The sequence below is a fragment of the Microchirus variegatus genome, assembly GCF_963457635.1.
Source record: "Microchirus variegatus genome assembly, chromosome: 5".
Lineage (NCBI taxonomy): Eukaryota > Metazoa > Chordata > Actinopteri > Pleuronectiformes > Soleidae > Microchirus > Microchirus variegatus.
Genome location: NC_139806.1, coordinates 22969352 through 22989517, shown reverse-complemented (window position 1 = coordinate 22989517; position 20166 = coordinate 22969352). Strand labels below are relative to the sequence as shown.

Here is a 20166-nt window from a genome sequence, read left to right as displayed (position 1 = left end):
TTATATCATAAAATTACTTTTGATACTTTTGTAATACTTTTGTAATTGTCAGGTACTTTAAGACTTTTACTCAAGTAATATTCTAAAAGGTGCATTAAGTAATAAATCTAAATAAACTGGCCATAAAATCCTCCTAATATGTCACAGAGACTCAGGAATAATGTTCATATAACAAACTGAACTCACCAACAACAACAGTACAGACAAAATATTTGCATTAAAAAGAAACATTTTGCAGACTGCAAATCATGTGTATGCTTTGAAATCATGTTTGCCATGTGGCGCCACCTACGGCTGTCTACCAATCATTGCAGTAGGTAGAGTCTCAGCTGCCAAGCAACCACGGGTTGCCAGTTACGTCTGAGCAACAATGGCGGAGAAAATGAAACCTAAAAGACCTCTGCATTTTGAATTTGAGTGTTTTTGGCCACATTCTTACATATGGTATCTTTAACTTCTACCAAAGTCTCGCTTTCAAGTACTTTATACAAGACTGTTCACACCCCAGTGTGCCCAAATTTCAAAATAAATGTACACTTTCTGTGAATATGGAGTTGGGGATTGTGCTGGTATGTATAAATAGGCCAAGAAACTGAAGAACATCTAAATTTTTAAAACGGAGCAAAGGAAATGGCCTGGATAATACATCTTAATCAGTTAGCTGTCCCAAAACAAACCAAACATCCAAGCTATAGTCATGCTTGACTGACCGCACTCCAGGACCTGGTTGTGGAAAAGTTAGCTCATGAGCACCATGTGCAGTCTGTCTGCAGGCCTGTTTGATCAACAGGTGTCAAATTATCGCTGTGGTTCCCATGACTCAGTCAGTGCGAGTGGGTGCTTCACAGTAATATTGCTTCCCTTCTGTGTGAACTCCTCATATGCTCCTTCTGTCCCCTCCCCACCCACAATGACTCATTGTGTTTCTTTCATACTTTGCACCAGGCTGCATTGTCTGTCTCTCACTGAAGGCATGAAATAATATTTTAAAAACAATACACTTCCCTTGCTAGTCTGACTCGCACAGATATTTTTGTTGTCTTAAGTGGCTGTGCCTAACTTAACATTTTTATGCTGACGTTTTCCCATGCACGTATTCATTTCGACGAACTTGTCTCATTACTGTTGATGGGATTTCTATCTTTCCACATTTTGAAGATGTTTAAATTTGTCTCATGGGCCAATTCAGCCGTGCAGGCTTAGTCTTGGCTCCTGTGATTGTAACAGCTGGGTGCAGTCAGTTGGTATAAATCATGCAGCTGGTCAGCTCTCTCTCTCTGTCTTTGTGTATGTGGGCTCCGCCCCTGCTGCCCATGAAAATGTGAGGGGTCATGACTCAGCTAAGTGTTGACGGCGCTTAATATCATTATTATGATATTAACAAATCTGTTTTCCTTCTGTTCTGAAAGTCCATTTCCTTTTATCACACTTCACACACCAGTGGATATTGCAGAAAATACTTTGAAATGGATAATAATGTAGATTTCACTCGGGTTAGGAGACAACAGAACAGGAGATGCAAGGTTTATGCCACAGCTGCCTCAAATTACAAAATACAAAATAATGGTTACACCTGTATCCAATCCAGCTTCATTTGTAAAGCACAAACAAAGCCGAAACTATATTTTTAATGCTAAAATACAACTATTATTGTTCCATGAATTCCAAATGTACTGTTTTACATAAACAATTTGATTGATTTCTGACTTCTCGTAGGGTGTAGGATTTTTATTTGAGCTACAGTTGCAATTTTCCAAACTAGTTCGAACGTCAGCAGCTCGTCGTGATTATGCCTAAATGCATTATGTGATCATCTGATTTGATATGTGCGTTAACCAGCAGGTGTACCTAATAAAGTGGCTGGTGAGTGTGTTTCATAGCACGGAGTGGAGCGTCGTTTCGCTGCAGATGTGCACAGTGTTTGTGAAGAAGTGAAGCATTGCAAATCAATCAGGCAGTCTTTTGATTCATAGGGAGCCAAACTGTGTTCAGTTAATTAAGTCTGATAGATGTGTTTGCTTTCACAGCTGATTAAGGTGCTTAGCAGAACTCCAGAGTTTATACATCATCGAAATGCTTTCAAAATCTATCAATGGCTCTGTGTTTTTTTACACCCTTCCCCTCTCATTAATTAAGTTGGCCCCGATCATCTGAGCTCATGACTGGCCTTTGGGCAGGAAACCATGTCACAAACACTTGGGTCATCGCAGCATTCGTCTGTGTGGCTCCACATAAAAAAGGTGAAACCTTTTAAACACTTGCTTGTAATGTCTGTGAACTATTACAGAACTATTACTGTTTTTACACACTGATTTACAGTTAGGATCTGTAAATGTGTCATTAATGACAGCCTCTTCTCGGATGTCAGCCAGAGTATCCGCTGCCTCTCTGAGATTACATGATAATTGTGTTACAGCTCAATCGTCCATCAAAAGAAATAATGAGTAGGTCCAGTCTGCGGTGAACTCATTTGGCACTTGTAATAATGAGGAGTGTTCATGAGGTATTCAGGCCTTTTTGTTCCGAGCCAAATCTGGTGTCTGAATCTCCATAGGGTTTTTTTTCTCCGAGCTTAACTGTTGGGCCTCAGTTTGAGAGTCAAACAAATCTTACAAAAACATTTCTCATTACTGTGATGACTTCTCCAGATGTGGATAGGTAATGCGATCAGATATACAGGGATAAAAAGAACATATACAGTAGATGACATAGAACATCAATGCTTTTCTTCGCCATGTCTTTTGTTTCTGTCTCTCTTGCCAGACTCTGTTTTATCACAGAAACAAAATGGACTAAATGTGTTTTGAGTTAATAGCGGAATTTCATTGCAAGAGCAGAGGGGGAAAAAGTTTGTTTATTCTGTGTTGATGGTTATAAAGAGACTAACTTTGTGCTTGCTAAAATGAAACGTGGAAAAAGTGGACATAAATTACAGACACGTGTGTTGATTGTGTAATTATGTCGAGTGATTTATCACACCAGTGGACCACTTTCACTCCTTTAGCTTGCATGCATCCATGAGGGCAGTTAGTGTAAATCACCAGAATTAAAAAGGCTATGAAGCAAAGTGTAAAGGCAAAATTACACAGTTGTATTACCATCATAGATATGCAAGTAAAATGTAAATACTCCATCAGTCAAGTTATTTTGAGATGCTAATGCAGTTCCCGTAGGAAGTATGTATTAGCATGCTAAGACCACTACAACGTCTAAAGCTAAATCGCCGATTAGCATACCAATGTCTGCAACTCTATAAAACACATACTTTTCATGAGGTATACACACTATCCAGCACATATGCCCATTGAACATTGATATTCGCTGTAAACTATTCAAATATTATTTGAACAGCGAACCACTCTGCAAGATAGGTAGGCTAAATAGACTTAAAGATGAGATGAGATTACTTGGGTTTGGAAATTCAGAGCGAATTGGGTAACTTGTCTGGTGTAGCGTGATAAATAAGCAAAAATTAAAATGAGGCCACAAAACGAGAAAATCAAGGATGCACACCATCGGGCCATTCTCAATCCATATCCAAAATCTTAGGTCGATCTGACTAACGGTCAGTGAGATACGCCTGTCACAGACACACACACAGACACAACTTGCTTTATAGATAGATTTTACTCTAAGTCTAATGCACTACATGGTCCAGGCACCACTTGGCACATTGTTTTGCTTTTCATTTAGCAATAGCACACACATTAACTAGTAGATCAACAAAACCACTATAACCGATCACAACTTTTCCCCTATCCTCAAAAGGGCTTGTAATGGAAAAACAACTAAACCACGTAGAATCTAGCCGTGTTGTTGTACCAGGATCATGGAGTGGAAAAGCAGCATATATTGGGTCTGAAGTCACAAGTTTTTCACCAATGTTAGTCAAGCAAATCTCGAGTCCTCGAATTTGAATGAGTGATGCTGGACTGAACCAGTAGTCGGTCAAAGACCAGTTTCCACTGTAACAACTTCCAGCAGAAGTTACATAGTGTTGCTTTTAAAGGGTGCATGATAGTTGTTGAGCATAAACTATTTTAACAGGCCATAAAAAGGGTGAGAGTTGAGGTCAGTAAATGTTGAGTGTCTGCATGGATTACAGCAGTTACTGTCACCTGGAACTCTAACATCTATCTATAAAGCAAGTTGCGTCTGTGACAGGCATATCTCACTGACCGTCAGTCAGGTTGCCCTAAGACATTGGATATGAGCACATATTTATTTTGCATTAGCATGCCACTACATTGTGGCGAACTTGGCGAACCTGTTTCAAAATTCAAGAGATATTTTATTTACCATTTAATACACACAGAAGCTGGGAAATGTGCACAGATGAATATGATAATGCACGACACATCTATTGATTTATTTCACCACGGTTGAACTTGAACTTCCACATCTGCTATTCCACATATGACAACTAATTGGAATCATACGAAGCACCGAGCCATGAAATTGAAAAAGGGAATTGAATGAAAGAAGGACTAGAATATTTCCACTGTAAGTTTGTAGGACATATAACTTGTGCACCAATAATATAATAAGACATGAAGTTTATGTGTTTGAGGATATATAGTATATGGACTAAACCTGTTAAATTGCATACTTTGGTTCAAAAATGATCCGCAACTGCTTGACTGCAGCTTCACTGGAGGATAATACACTTTAACAGATATGAGACAAAGATCTATCAAACAGATCAGCTATATTTTGCTGAATAAATACTATCGAGTGATTTTAATACATCACACAACCATATAAGGAAGGGCCCATAGGAAACAGGGCCTCATTGTTGTATTTCGTATTTTTTTCTCATGGAAATGCGACATTTTATTACATATCACAAAGGAATTCATATTTACTTAAAAAGTACCAAACCAAAACCGGGCTCTGCAGCAGACTGTAAATGTTGTGTGGCTTTCTCCCACAGTTCAAAGATGTGTCAGTGTTAAGATCTCACGCCGTTTTAACATTTAATAGCTAGACTGGATATGTATTACAGATATCTGTAATTCAATTCTGCCTATCCACAATGTCGTTCTTCCTAGGACAAATGACGTCAATTTTGCCAATTGGGTGTATTCAGTTTCAGATATCCACAATGACATTCTTCCTATCCACAATGACATTCTTCCTATCCACAATGACATTCTTCCTATCCACAATGACATTCTTCCTATCCACAATGATATTCTTCCTATCCACAATGATATTCTTCCTATCCACAATGACATTCTTCCTATCCACAATGTCGTTCTTCCTAGGACAAAGGACGTCACTTTTGCCATTCATGTGTATTGGGCTTTCAGTTTCAGATATCCACAATGACATTAAGATTCACAGTGTTACAGCTGCAAGACAGTAAAGCTAAGGATAATAAGCATGCATTAACAAAAATAAAGTACAAAATAAAGATATTAACACTAAGACTATATAAAAAATTAAATAGAGAAGAATGTATAGTGTACATAATAAACAATTTCCAGAGTATATACAGTATGGACTAGATATTTACATTAGACAGAGATTTAGCATGGGATATGTTTATATTGCACATGTGTAAAGAGACAGTATATTGCACATGGGATGAGGAGCCATTCTTCCTGTCCACAATGTCATTCTTCCTAGGACAAATGACGTCACTTCAGTGCGGTTTCATTACAATCACTGTAAATGTTATTATGACTAATAAAAATTGGATTGAAGATATCTGAAATGGGAGTTTCTCCTAGTAAGAATTCTATTGCAGATATCCAGAATGTTCATTCTAGATATCCCGAATATGTGTGGATATCTGAAATAACAATTGAGGATGTTAAGAATGTCATTGTGGATATCTAAAATAGAATTGAATTGAATTCCAGATATCTGTAATACATATCCAGTCTAGCTATTAAACGGCTTGCCATACGCTGCTGCTGTATACATACAAACACTCCCTCGGCCAGGTCTATGAGTATTGCCTGACACAAGTCAGCTCTTACAGCTGAACACTCTCAGTTCCCACAACGCTGATGCATACTGCACTGAGCCACGCTACAGCAGCATCACTGCAGCTGCTCACAACCATAACTGTGTGCTTGTTGTCACACTATTTATCAGACAGACCCACTCACAGCAGTGTTCAATATTTCAAGACGGGGAGGTAAAAAATGAGCTTCAATTTAGCTTTTACACATGAATCGGAGGACCTACACAGGAGGAGGTTTAGCACCATTTAGTTTTGTGTGGCCGCTTGTTCCACTGTTTTCCTCTGGACCCCCTCGTACTTTGTCTTCATGTCTCTCAGCAGCGATAGAACCTCCTTATAGTCTTTTGCATCAGCACCAGAGCCATTCATGGCACTGCCTGAACCGACAAAGAAAGGCGGCAATAAGTCAAACTAACAGGAGAGTTCAAAATATCAGAGTTGTATTTGATGTTTGTGCTTACTCAAGGTGACTTCTCTCATTGCTGTGCTTTCTTTGATTTGGTTGAGCAGTTCTTCGACCCGTTCAGCTGGCTGTTTCACTGGCCTCAAAGGCGGAAGTGCCTTGATCTGTGCACAGAAATGCAGTATTTTAAGTCACTTGTCCTTGTCATTGGCAGTTTTGTTATAATTTGACATAAATGCACTGATTGCGGCCAAATAACAAACCCTTTTCTCTTTTTCTCTGTACGGCATCTGGATGTTATCAAATGTAGGTTTTGAGTCTCTGTAAACATTAAGATTCTTCAGTGTGTGTTCCAGCATCCTCACAGCTGTTTGAATTCCTGTTGGGAAAGATAGAGGGGAAAGTATGAATACTCTCCTTCACTGTGGGGTCATTGTAAAGCCAAAGTCTTCAGGGCCTGAGGAAAATGTACAGAAAAAAATAGTTGCAAATGAAGCCACAGTTCTCACCGACAGGCTCCACAACATCAGGATTTAGTTTTGCATCCGTCAGCATTTGGTGATAGTTGAATTTTTCAGGAGCGGCATCTTCCTCAATCTCTGCGGTTTCTTTTTCACACTCGGAACGATTGTCTGCCTGAACGTGAAATTCAGTCATTCAGTAAAACAGACACTGTGTATTTAATAATGAAACTTAAACCTAAACGTTGTACAATTCATATTTCTTAAATCAACCTGAGTAAGAAAGAAGTGCTCTGTGTTTTCTTGGAAATCTCTGCTTCCTTTTTCCTCACACTCTGGAGTTGTCTTGCCAGTCGCTTCACATTCCTCCTTCAACAATGGCTTCTTTGACACTTTTGGAATTCTGTCTTCCACCTGCACCAAAAACTGCAATGTTTATTCATTTTATATCTTTCCTTTATTTTATTGTTAATACTTTATCACTCAGTGTTAGGATCAGATGGTATTGACTATGTAGAACACAGCCAACCTTCCATTTTGGATCAGTGGACACCATCAGTGGAGGCTTCACGACATCTTTTGTCTTTTTGCGTTTTATTGTTATCCCAAGTCTCTCCTGAAGACAATAGGTGAGTAGGGGAGGGTCTCCTGTGCTCAGAAAAAGACATAACTATGATTCCAGAAATCCAAATTTAGAAAAAACGTACATTGACGGGAGAGGATTACCACTTCTCTGCGTGGTCAGAGGGTTGGAGTGGATATCGATCTCACGAAGCATGGGGAAAAGGGCGGCAGCCATCAGCGTCTCTTCCTCTGCGATCTGATGACAAAACGTGGATGGTGACACGTCAGGGAGTTTTCCAAGAAAATGAATTATTCACGTTAATAAAAAAATACAATCAGACATACTTTGTTGTCGGCTAAATTGAGAGACTGAAGCTTTGGTAGAGGCAAACATGATCCTTTGCTGTGGTTCTGCAGGTTTTCCTGTAGAAAAATCCAGGCTGACCAACCACTGATGTTAGAATGCTGCTCAGTGTGGCCTAGTTTGAATGGATAGAAATAACAATCGCATTTTATTTTGTAGAATTCTATAGGAACATTATCACTTCCTGTAGATTGATAGTGTTTACCGGGCGTCTCCATCTCTGCTTGTTGTTCAGTAGATTTTGGTTGCAAATATGGTATTTCAGAGATGCGGTTCCCTTGTAGGTTCAAATAATTCAGCCTGTAATTGACAGATTAAAAATTATTAGGTTTTCAAACACATTTGCATGTTTAAGTGATTTACAATTGCATCTCCAGCCAGTTGGGATATTTGCAACCCATCCCTTATAGTCACCGTTAGTGAACATACACGAACTGGGCAACGGAGCAGTGGGCAGCACTTATTTGTACCCTTTAGTTGTGTTTCCTTCTGCAGAAACTGGACCTAGATTCTGTACAATCTGTGATCCTGACTCAGTCTTTGTGAAAGAGCTTTGCTTAAAATAGGCCATTTCCCACAGAGCATATTTTGACAGGTGTTATTGATCACATGATCAGAGGCTCGTTCATGTACTGTACGTCAGGACACTGTGACAGTGGAGCTGCAGACACCCTGAAACTAAAGCCAAATAGAAAACATTCATTTGAAGAATCAACACATCCTGACCTGCTCATGTTTCTGAGACTGTTGAAGACTCCAGACGACAGTTTGTTGTCATCAAGCATCAGAACTTCAAGAGCTCTGAATTGTGACACGTCTTCTTTAACCGACCTGTAAAGAAACACATGAGCACATGTAAATTTCATACAGCACAGACGGAGAAAACATTTCAGGTCCAATTAAAGTCACAAATGCTTCCCATTAAATACCCGACAGTAGAGCAGGTTAATTTAATATCATCACATTTACTTGAGCAGAGGCAGGAGTGTGAATGTGGAGCATGTGAGCACCCCCTTTTGGTCAATTTGAAACCTGGTTCCTATGATGCAGCAAGATTTATTTTTCAATAACATTGACAATAATTGTAATCAAACGGCAGCATACCAATTGTTGGTTGATCACGAATGATCAAATTTGAAGGAATAATTAGCAAAGATACAAGAATTACTTGCATAATAGTACACATTTAGAATTTGAATAATTTCACAGGCATAATAATACATTCAAATGTGTGGTAAATTGTAAAGTTCATTACATGAGATACATTTAAATATTATGCTCTAATACATATAGCTCAGTAGTATAGTCCACAGACCTAGGTGTTGATGGCTGGTGTTGTACTCACAGCTGAGTGGGGTCACTGTTGGAAGAGGCCAGATTAGGAGGAAGACTAAGAAGTCCATTTCCTGTCAGATGAAGGACTTTCAGACGAGGAAGCCAACTAACGGAAACAATGTCATCGGCTGACAAACTATTGTAGGACAAATCCAGAACCTGAGGATTTCAATAAATCGATGAGCACAGGCAAGGTTATCGTACTGGTGCCAGTTTTCCACAACAAACAAGCAAATCCTGTTCAAAGAAAAGTGAGTCTTTTTATTATTAGTAACAAACATGTTGTCCTATAACAAACTAGTCACTCTTGAATAACTATTTATCTATCTTACCTGAAGATGAGGGAAGTCGGAGGCATCAAAAGTCATGTTGCAAATCCTGTTTGTAGACAAGTTCAGTTCTCTCAAAGACACAAAACTGCTGAAGGATCCTGCAGAGAAACAAAGACCATTTCATTTTTCTTTTAATTACTTTATTCTGGGTGCAATAATGACACCGTGTAAGAGCAGTCACCTAAAGTCATGAGGTTAATGGAGGCATCGATGAACGCTACGTTACCAAACACCATGAGGTCTTCAGGTTTGACCTGAGCACAGTTACAAAAAAAATTAAAATCATTGTCGGTCGGTTAATTTGGCCACAGAATACTGAATGTATTTTACTTCAGTGTCTTACAGAATTCAGCTCCTGCTCGCTGATGTTCACAGAGCAAAGCTCAGATGGTTTATCAACACAATGTAACCGCAGCTAAAGAGGGAAACATACATGTTTTACTGAATCACAGCTCGTCTAATTACCTCTTATGTGATTATATATATTTCAGCAACTTACCAACAGGGCTCCATCTAAAGTGTTACCATGAGGAGCATTAGGTGTCCTGTTCTTCTCAGGTTCTTTATGATGCTCTTTGACTCTTCTGTACCTCTGCTCCTCTGCCTTTCTGTATGACACAAGCCAGTGTCCATCACCTGAGGGGAAAATAAAAAGTATAATAAAAGGGGGGGGGGGGGCTTGGACTGATGAAACAAGTTATACACAACAATCCAAGTAATACAATTTAAAAAAAAAAAAATAGCGATACATTGATTAATGTCTCAAATAACAGAATATGGAAAAACAAATACTTTTTTATAGAGACATTGTCAAGAATAGTTTGTTCTTTTTTAATGTTTTTTCTAATTTGTTGATTAAACTCACCGTTATTCCTTCGGCAGAGTAATGTCCTGGCAGGGAAACATTTGGTTGGACACCTCTGCCCGTCATCAAGCTTACAGGACGCGGCAGCCATCTTGTTCGCTCGTGTAAAATCCACTTATCTCGGGAGAAACCAACTCTTTATGCAAATGTTAATTACGCTGTTTGAGCACTGGAGTGGCACGACTACCTGCTGCAGCTCCACTGTGGTGCTGCTGAGTATCCTAGCAACAGCGCTCCAAGACTGTAATTGAAACTCCGCTCCAAAAGGGGGCAGTACGAAACGACGGCGCCCATCTGCTTGAAGATACAATGCCATGATAAGATCACACACCGTCAATCTCGCATTTACAAACACTAAACAGCCACTGTTGGATTTATGTAGCCGTGTTTCCATATATAATTCAACGTGTATAATTACTCATCGAGTACAAGTAACGTCCGACTCGTATGTGTTCAAAACGTTTAGCTAGTTAGCTGCTAAACAGAAATGCGTGCGTACACGATGAGCAGCGGACTGCAGCGGAAGTCAATGTAAATACTTGTCTCAGTGATGCTAGTAGTAACTTTTCTGTTACGTAGTTGTTATTATTATAGTATTTGTTTGCATTGCAACGGCTAAAATACAAATACTGTGTGTTTATTGTGCTCAGTTTACGAACAAAATCGAGCTTTGGCATTTAATCTGGAACAGACCTCGTCAAAGCGAACCAGGATGTGCACGCGGGTGTCTCTCTTGCTTCAGCAACGCTCTCTCTTCTGATGGACTCGCAGCACCAGTGTCGTGGACATCTCAGGTCTTCGGTTTTGGTGTGAAATTGGACGTTAGAATGTCGTTCACGCAAACATCGAGGGTGACTTATGGAAAGAGTAACAAGTGAAGGTAAGAGCTTTGTCGTGCACGCACAGTATACACGCTGGATGGTGTCTGGTGCATTCATGCATACAGCCAGTAGGAGCTGCATAGTAGAACTCTGATTATCTGTATGTGCTGTTGAAGTATCTATCTTAGGTGAGCACAATAACACAGCTAATTCTGATTTTGTATATCCTGTTATGAGGCTGGGAAGACGTGCTTTTCGCTGAAAATGCAATCGGGAATCCATCATTCTGACAGGATCGAAAGAGTTGATTCGTAGGCCATCGCATAGACCTGTATCGAATTGATTAGAATCCATATATACAATATAAAACATGAGTTAACGAAGGGACTCTTAGATCTGCTGGGAGAGATGTGTTTCCTGTATTCGCACGGAAGAGCCAAAAACATGGCACCCTTGTCAAATGTGTTATCATGCATTGGAAATTTGTGTTCAAAAGTTAAAATAGCACGAGAACGTCAGCCTAGTCCAGGAGTCTATGGCCAATTATGATCAGAAGGTTGGCTTTATATCATACTATCACCAAAACAGGGCAAATAACATGTATGGAATTGATGATGTCAGACAGGCTTTAAAGCTGAGGTGCCTGACCTGATGCTTGGCTTGTAACAAATAAAGTTATCTTTGTTCAAACAACATCACGGTCTCATTCTGCACCATCATCTTACCACCTGTTCTTTAAAGAAGCAAAGCCCGTTAAACGACATTGTAAAGATTGACATGATAATGCTCGAACACTGGCTAAATCACACACCTGGATTATTTTCTTCTCACAGGAACTCGCATCCATCATGGGAAACTCACCGTCAAAGAGTGGCAGCATGGAGGAACTTGTCAAAACAACTTTGTTCGAACAGGAGCACAGTGGGATCACATACAGGATTCCTGCTCTCATCTATCTGAGACACTGTCACACCTTCCTCGCCTTCGCAGAGAAAAGGACCTCACCCAGTGATGATGATGCCAACATTCTTGTCATGAGAAGGGGGACACTGAAAGAAGATGGATCTGTGCAGGTTGTTATTCGCACCTTTGTTTTAACCCTAAACATCAGCATTCTTGCTGCTTATCTTTTTAATTGTCTTTTTTTTTTTTGTTTTCCAGTGGTCGCCCAGTGAGGAAGTGTTGTCAGCATGCCTGCCAAACCACCGCACCATGAATCCGTGTCCCGTTTACGAGAAAAACAGCAAAACGCTCTTCTTATTTTTCATCTGCGTGTGGGGACACACCACAGAGATGAGGCAGCGCATCACAGGTAAGAACAAGACGCGCCTCTGCTGTGTCAGCAGTACGGATGATGGGCAAACTTGGAGTCAAGCAAAAGACTTAACAGAGAGCGTCATCGGTGAAACCATACATAAGTGGGCCACGTTCGCCGTGGGTCCCGGCCATGGTGTTCAGCTGGAGAACGGCAGGTTGATCATCCCAGCGTACGCTTATTACATCCCGTACAGATGCTGTTCCTTTCCTATTCCTTGCACGGTCTACCCATATGCATTGTCTATTTATAGTGAGGACTTCGGACAGACATGGCGCATAGGGAAGATGCTGAAAAAGAAGTCGTGTGAATGTGAAATGGCAGAGATTATTGACCACGAAGGCAGAAGTCACCTTTATTGTAACGCGCGCAACACTGGCCACAGACGTGAGGCGCTGAGTGAGAACAGCGGCGTGTATTTCGACAAGCCCCACGTGCCTCTGGAGCTCACCGAACCACGTTCAGGCTGTCAAGGCAGCGTCATTGGCTTTCCTGCTCCCGAATTTGTCCCCAATGATGACGCCGAAAGCAAAGCTTGTGGCACATCTCTCTTGTCCCCAGACACACAAACCTGGCTCCTCTTCATGCATCCGACCAGCAAGCGCAGTCGGACACGCATGGGCGTGTACTTGAACCGATCCCCCCTGCACTCGTCAGGTTGGGACAGACCCAGGATTATCAACAGTGGACCCAGCGGCTACTCGGACCTCGCGTACAACGCTGACAAGGATCAGTTTTCGTGCCTGATAGAGTGCGGGAAAGAGAGTGAACTTGAGCAGATCGCCTTCATGTCGTTTACCCTCAATGATGTCATGCAGATGGGCAGCAAGAAAGAAAATAAGCTGCGTTGAATTGTGGTTGTTTAATCTGTGTATTAACAGAGCTCTCTGATGTCCCTCATGCAACCGTTAAAACCCTACTAAATATGCTGTGCAGTAACATTCGTCTGTCTTTACTGTTGTTCTACATTCTGGAGATGATAATGCATGAGTTTTATTGTCTCCCTGTTAACATGAAAATGAACCTAAAATCCTGATAGTATTAATATGCAAGCAGCTACACAAGGACGGAAGCTGTTTTTGAACATGGAGGGTGGTGGGTTTTAAGCATGCTGTGCCGGGCTGTAATTTTGAAGCGATGCGTGTAGCATGTTTGTGGAGCACTTCATTCCTATTTCTGCATCTTATTTAACTGTCAGTGTTGCTGAGCAGTGGAAGAGGGTTTGCCTACCTCTTTTTATTTTCATATGGGGATCATAACAGGCCTTGTAAAGTAGAGTGAGAGTTTTCTCCATGTTCGGTCTCTCCTTTACATTTAGTAGACTCTGATTCACATATGCCTTCAACTCAACTGTTTAAACTTAAAGCCATGCCACAGCCTTTTCTATAGTGGGACAAATACATTTACTTTACTTGCCGCGTCCAGTCGATGGAGGATGAGAGAAACTTGTATGTACCAGAGTTTATATAACCGTTGTTGGATTGATGGAGAAAATGTCAAGAGCGTTCTTTTATATTTCACTTTTTAATTTTATTTTCCAATAGCAATATTTCACTTTGTTAATTATTTATTTCTGCTTTTCCACTATTTTTTTTTACATTATTAATTAGGTGCAGGTGTAGTTGGCTGGATGTTTGGTTATCACGTGAAAGCCTCTCACAATAAATTGATCATGTGCTAGTCATGACGCCACTAGGACTTTGCACACACAAAAACCTCATACTGAGCAAATGTAACATCCGTCCTTGCCCAATACTGTGAGGTAACTCTGCTCTAGTTTCATTGTGTTTTTGTTGACTGTTGTGTAAAGTGACAAAATCTGCATGGAACATGTATTTTAGTAGAAAATAAAACTAACCTGTGACCATCTGACGCATATCTTCATTTTGTACACCCCCTTTTTTCTTATTGTAGTATATTAACCAACTAAACAGTGGACTTTCAGGATACATTTACGAGAATAAACAAATGGGACACACTTAATTAGCTGTGTGGACTGTTTAATTCCCTCAGCAGGCAAAAAGAGGCAAAGGGCTGCAGCAGAGTGTGGAAACAAATGTGAAGGACTTTTGTTGTGAAGCGGCCTGTGGGGATTAAAATATGATTCAACAGATGTGCAGACAGCAGGGATTCATTTATGACGGGGTGTAACTTTGTAATAGAGGGTGGAATCTGGTGATTCTATGCTTGTTAAGATTTCCAGATGATGGGGAAACTTAATTCAGTGAAAGTGTTTGATACTTAAAGATTGTTACCACTCATTTTTCATAGTTTTTCTTTTGCCATTTTCTGTAAAGCATAGAGATTGTGAACAAAACTCCCAGAAGATCAGCATTTCCTGAACTTCTCAGACCAGCCATACCATGTTCATTGAGCCAACGTTTCGTTCGGTCATACTGCAAAAATAAGGATTATTTTCATTACCATGACATGTTTTGACCACTTCCTGTGGTCTTCATAGGAAGAGTTGGGTGAAGACGGCCAGGGATAACTGCACCCCCTGCTGTCTGGCATCCTGTAGAGGACGGCATCGCAGGTGTGTGATGGGATGTAAGATCCCTAATCCCGGTTGATGGTTCTCGGGGCCCGTTTATGGATCTTCCCTCATCCAGTGGTGGAGTTTGTTTCAGAGTGACTTTGCCCCTTTTTCCCAGTCCATGAAGGCTGATTTCACATGCTCTAATCTCTTAAATCACCTTTGGTCCCTATTCTGATTCTCAGTTTGTGCTTCAGGACGTTGTGTTGACATGCTTAAATGCTGGGTTGCTGCCATATGTGATTGACCAATTACATCATTTGTGTTGACAACCAGTTGAATGAGGCTACCCCATAAATTGGGATAGGATTAATTGTTTTAGTTTAAAGATAAACTGAAGCAAGACATGTAAAAGCAACTCGGCACTTGTAATTCTGCGATGAACTGCAGTCGCTCATCGCCGCTGCTTTTCAACACCTTGTCCAACCTGCTTCTTTACAGGATGAGTCATGCAGTGAAACCTGTTTTTCTCTCTTGACTGTGTTGGCGGTGTTCATTGAAGGGTGGCTGTCTGGAACACACACACACATATGTTTAATCTCTCACTCTGATCACATTGTGGACACTATCAACAGAGTGATTACGAGCTTAAGGCACCGCATATGTTTTCACATCGTGGTTCTAAGTGTGTTCGCGCAGGTTTCAGCAGCTCAGATGGTGACCGGACACACGACTGTGATGCTCCACAGGTGCAGGGTTCAAGGGCATTTTGGGAGGATGACTGTAGTTCTCTTTGGTTTTTGTTTCATTTCAATTTTTAAAGAATTGAAATTGGATTGAACCCCCAACCATTTGGTTAGAACACAACCTGCTGCAACAACTTGATGCCTTGTGTATTACCTAGTCTTTACCATTCAGCTTAGTAAAAGTAAGGTATAGCAATAAAAGTGCTAAGTAGAACCATTTAAGGTTCTTCGACTTGCCCTCACAGAAGAACCCGTTTTGGCTCCAGGTAGAACCTTTTGATAAAGGTTGCACCTGGAACCCTTTTGAAACCCTTTATTCAGGAAAGGGGTTTTAAAGGGTTCTCTGGATCAAAATGGTTCTTACTGGAACCATTAGTGTTACCAAGAAGCAAATGCTTCCAGGTAGAACCTCAGCCCTCGTAGAAGGACCCTTTTGGAACCCTTATTTCGAAGAGTGTAGCTATAGGCGACTGGACTTGCTTGGGTCAAGTCAGAAAACGTTTTACCTCTCGTCCAAGAGGCTTCTCCAGTCAGGTGATTTATTTGATTTGGGGTGCAGCATGATCGTTCTTGCCAAATTTCAGCGTTTCAGAAACTGCTGATCTACTGGGATTTTCAAACACAAACGTCTCTAAGATTTACAGACATGGTTGAACAAAAAACGTCAGAGTGGTTTGAGATGATAGAAAGGCAACAGTATAACTTGTTACAACCAAGTTATGAAGAAGACCATCTCTGAATAACACACCTGCCACATTATGAGGTGTCTTCTGTGCCTAATTAAGTGGCAGGTAGCTGTACATCAATGTAGCATGGTGAGGACATAATGCGACACCTTGCTTTGTATTTTGGTAAGATTATTATTACTGATCAAGCATTTTATTTCGCTAAAAAATAGCATCTCCCACCAAAAAATGTTTCTGCCATTTTCTACACTCTACAACATCTGCAGAGACGCCTCGCTGTGTGCAAACATGGGAGAGAACTTGCTTGAGGTCAAAGGTAGATTCAGTGGTCGTCAACCCATAAAATCTGCATAATGGCACAGCCGCTACCCACAGGTGTCGAGGTTTGTTGGCTTATATTATGAACAATGTCATTGCAATAGCTTGTCTGCAAGACAGTTTTTCCATGGGCTGTTAAACCTCAGCGAGAAAAAAAAACTGTGGTCGAAAGAGCAGCTGCTGCTTGTTTCTACGAAGAATACTTTTAATTGTTCATCTGAGTGTGTGAGCGTTAAAGTCATTCAAAGGAGCATTTATGGTTCAGCAAAATGTACGGAAGGGAACAGAACCATCCGCAGACTGGATATAAAATCTATGGTCTTCCAGTCTCCATCTTTGAAGCCTCTAGATTTGTGATTTGACAAAGGTTGTGTCAGTTTTTGAAACCAGACATTCGCAGACATCACCTGCAACAAGGCATTTATTGGATGGTAGTAACTGTCAGTCACACTTGTGTCCCTCGTGTGTCATATATTTTCTTGTAAATGGGTAGATAATTTACAACACTGACACAAGGAAGGCCTGAAACTACACTCTTAGAAATAAGGGTTCCAAAAGGGTCCTTCTACAAGGGCTGAGGTTCTACCTGGAACCATTAGCTTATGAAAAACCCTTTCCAGAAGAAAGGGTTTTTCAAGGGTTCTTGGTAACACTAATGGTTCCAGTAAGAACCATTTTGATCCAGGGAACCCTTTTAAAACCCTTAATTCAGGAAAGGGGTTCTTGGTGGAACCCTCCAAAAGGGTTCCAGGTGGAACCACCAGCAGCCAAAAAGGGTTCTCCTATGAGGACAAGCCAAAGGACCTTATATGGTCGACTTTATTTATAAGAGTGTTGTGAAGAGACCATTTACTCCTCAGTCTCATGAAAAGCTTTACTAAGGGCGATTTCACACCACGATAGTCCGGAGGATTCGGTTGGATTGGGCGGGGAATGCCAAAAAAAATAAATAATCGATTGGCCAGGACCGAAAATCTATCCCCTACTTATAGCCATTGTCTAAACCAGAGCTTTCACACCTGCTCAAACAAAGCCGACTATCCGCGGAAACAAACTCTGGTCTTTTTAAAACGGACCAAATAGCCCAGGTGTGAACGCACACTTATAGACCTCCATCCATTAACCAGTCGCCCCCTTGGTTGCTAACTACCTCCATCATCATGTCTTGACTTAATTTTTCCGATTTGAAGAGAACAAATGTTCATTTTGTGGCTGACAGCCAGTCTTTTGGAAAGTTGTGCTAATTCATATGTAGCTCATGAAATATCCCTGTACATATGCTCAAATAAACAGTTTATTCCAAACGTTAACATGATAGATAAGCTGTTGATGTTAAACATAACAGCCATGAGGGTCCAGGTTATGAATAACAAAACCAAAATCTTATCTGACGTTCTACAAACATGTGAGCACACGTTGACTTTGACTCAGAAGCTAACGTGAATGACCTCTTTGTGTGTGAATCACATGTGTTTGCACAAAAGCTCTGCAGCCTCTCATGTGACTGGGTCAAAGACAAAAAAAAAGCATAAAGAACAAATGTTAGGCGCTTTGATTCTTTAGGTTAAATATGATGTGAGCAACAGACATGATACATTCAGTATGGTTTGTCTCGTCTCTCTTTTGGTTTCTGTTTGTTTGCAATACAGTAAAATATGAGTTAGGCAGGCAAAGTTACATTTTCAAGGTTCGATTGAAGTATCTACGTCCACCGGAGGCGACACACAGTCCAACTGTACATCATCACAGAGTCACACAGGGGAGCAGCCACATTTCAGCTACTCCATTAAGAACCACTTTCTCCATAAAGTTTGACTGTTATTATCTGGTCTTTCTGCAAAACAGATAAGCCTATTTACAGAACAATGTAACCTTGTGCCGGCTGAAATATCTTCATGTATCAAAACACACCCTGCCCCAGGGATTAGTGCTGTTTTCATGGGAAATCACAGAAGGACCAAATCCCTTCTCACATTACAAAGTATGGAATTCCATAAAAAACTAAAGGGAGCAAACATAAGCTATATATAAAAAAATGAATTGTGCGTGTGTGCAAGAATCAAGGGAACAAATGATACAGAGAGAGAGAGGAAAAACTCCCAAAGAAATGAGCAGAGAAGCTATATTTTCAGTCTTCCACAAAAGAAAATAGTTACATTTTTCTAAATCTTACCCCCCAAGTGATCTATTGCAAGAGTTGTGGTGTTTGCTAAACTCGGATGCATCATTCATGTCTCATCATTCGGAAAGAAATAGTTCACCACAGTGTGTCCAAGATCTGTGTGTCCGACGCTCGCTGACTTTTCCACCCAGTCCCACTGTCGCAAGTCTCTGATTTTAGGAACTCTTCACAGGGACGGCATCGCTGAAAGTGATGTCAACATCTTTCAATAACAGTTTAGGGATGTGATACGAAGATTACACATCAGATGGACACATGGCTGCGTCTTTAAAGCAAAAAAAAAAAAAAAAAAAAAGTGCCCACCTGCATCCAACTGCCAGACCGTTGAGTAAAAAAGAGCATAAAAGGGCACTGCAAAACCTACATAAGCCATAAAAGCCATGCCACATTTACACCCAGTTAAGGGCTATTCTCTCTTAAAGGGACATGCGCACAGTTTACAAACAGAGGAGGCGAGGAGACTGCAGAGAAAGCATCAGGGTTGGGAAAGTTCCTTTCAAAGTTCTCACCCACTGAGATAGTTTAATTTAAAAGCCAAAGTAATTTGTGCCAAAATGGTCATTTCAGTAGGTGAGATAAGCTAATTTGTCTTTTTAAGTCCAGTGTGTAAAATTTAGATGATGTTTCTTAAGTTGGTAAATTATAAAACAATAAAAAAAAATTCACACGTATAATCACCTGCGTTTATTATTTGTTGCCATTCATTACCACAGAATGAGCCTTTTATATTTATATCAGGAGCTACGTCGGCTCTACAGAGGCCGCCATTTTGGACCACCATGTTTTCACAATGACTCACAATTGACCAACTAATCATGTTTTGAGTTTCGACACTAACTGAAGTAGGTGCTGAACGATTTTGAATACATCGCTAACTGCGATTGTTTTGACAGGAACTGTGATTGCGATATGCTTTGCGATATCAGAGGGAATGGTGTTCTTCTTATTTTTATTCAAAAAACATATGATCTGTGAGAAACAAATATGTTCCCTCCATGTATAGGCCAAGAAAATAATTAATCTAAAATTATGTCTTAGGGCGCTTTCACACCTATAGTTCGATCACTTTGGTCCGCACCAGTCAGAAAAATATTACAATGTAGCAAACAGACGCGGGTACAGTTTGCTGAAATTCGGAATAATCCTGTATCTCATATCATACCCATAATGCATTAAACTAGACCATTTCGTCCCATGTGGTTTGGTTGCTTTCACACCAGCGGAACCATACCAAAGTAGAGCAGATAAACTGGTCCAAGACCTGCCTGAAGGGGTGGTCTCGGACCGGTTTATCTGCTCTGGCTGATTTGGTGCGCACCAAAGG

General features: G+C 40.6%; 2 protein-coding genes across 2 annotated transcripts; one reads left to right on the top strand and one right to left on the bottom strand.

The window, feature by feature from the left end:
• Positions 1–6220: 6220 nt before the first annotated feature.
• On the bottom strand, positions 6221–10389 carry xrra1 (X-ray radiation resistance associated 1; the record flags this gene model as incomplete). The annotated part of the gene is made up of 16 exons (XM_083889628.1): positions 6221–6351; positions 6436–6541; positions 6641–6756; positions 6887–7013; positions 7112–7252; positions 7368–7486; positions 7565–7658; positions 7748–7881; positions 7972–8066; positions 8493–8597; positions 9112–9260; positions 9434–9531; positions 9615–9687; positions 9777–9848; positions 9933–10069; positions 10299–10389. 16 exons carry the CDS (start codon positions 10387–10389, stop codon positions 6221–6223), a joined length of 1788 nt encoding a protein of 595 aa, XP_083745754.1.
• A 667-nt stretch (positions 10390–11056) lies between these two features.
• LOC310927883 (sialidase-3-like) lies at positions 11057–13285 on the top strand (the record flags this gene model as incomplete). The annotated part of the gene is made up of 3 exons (XM_083890291.1): positions 11057–11178; positions 11953–12192; positions 12281–13285. The coding sequence occupies exons 2-3, from the start codon at positions 11968–11970 to the stop codon at positions 13283–13285; spliced, it is 1230 nt and encodes a 409-aa protein (XP_083746417.1). The 5' UTR covers positions 11057–11178; positions 11953–11967.
• Between the last annotated feature and the right edge of the window lie 6881 nt (positions 13286–20166).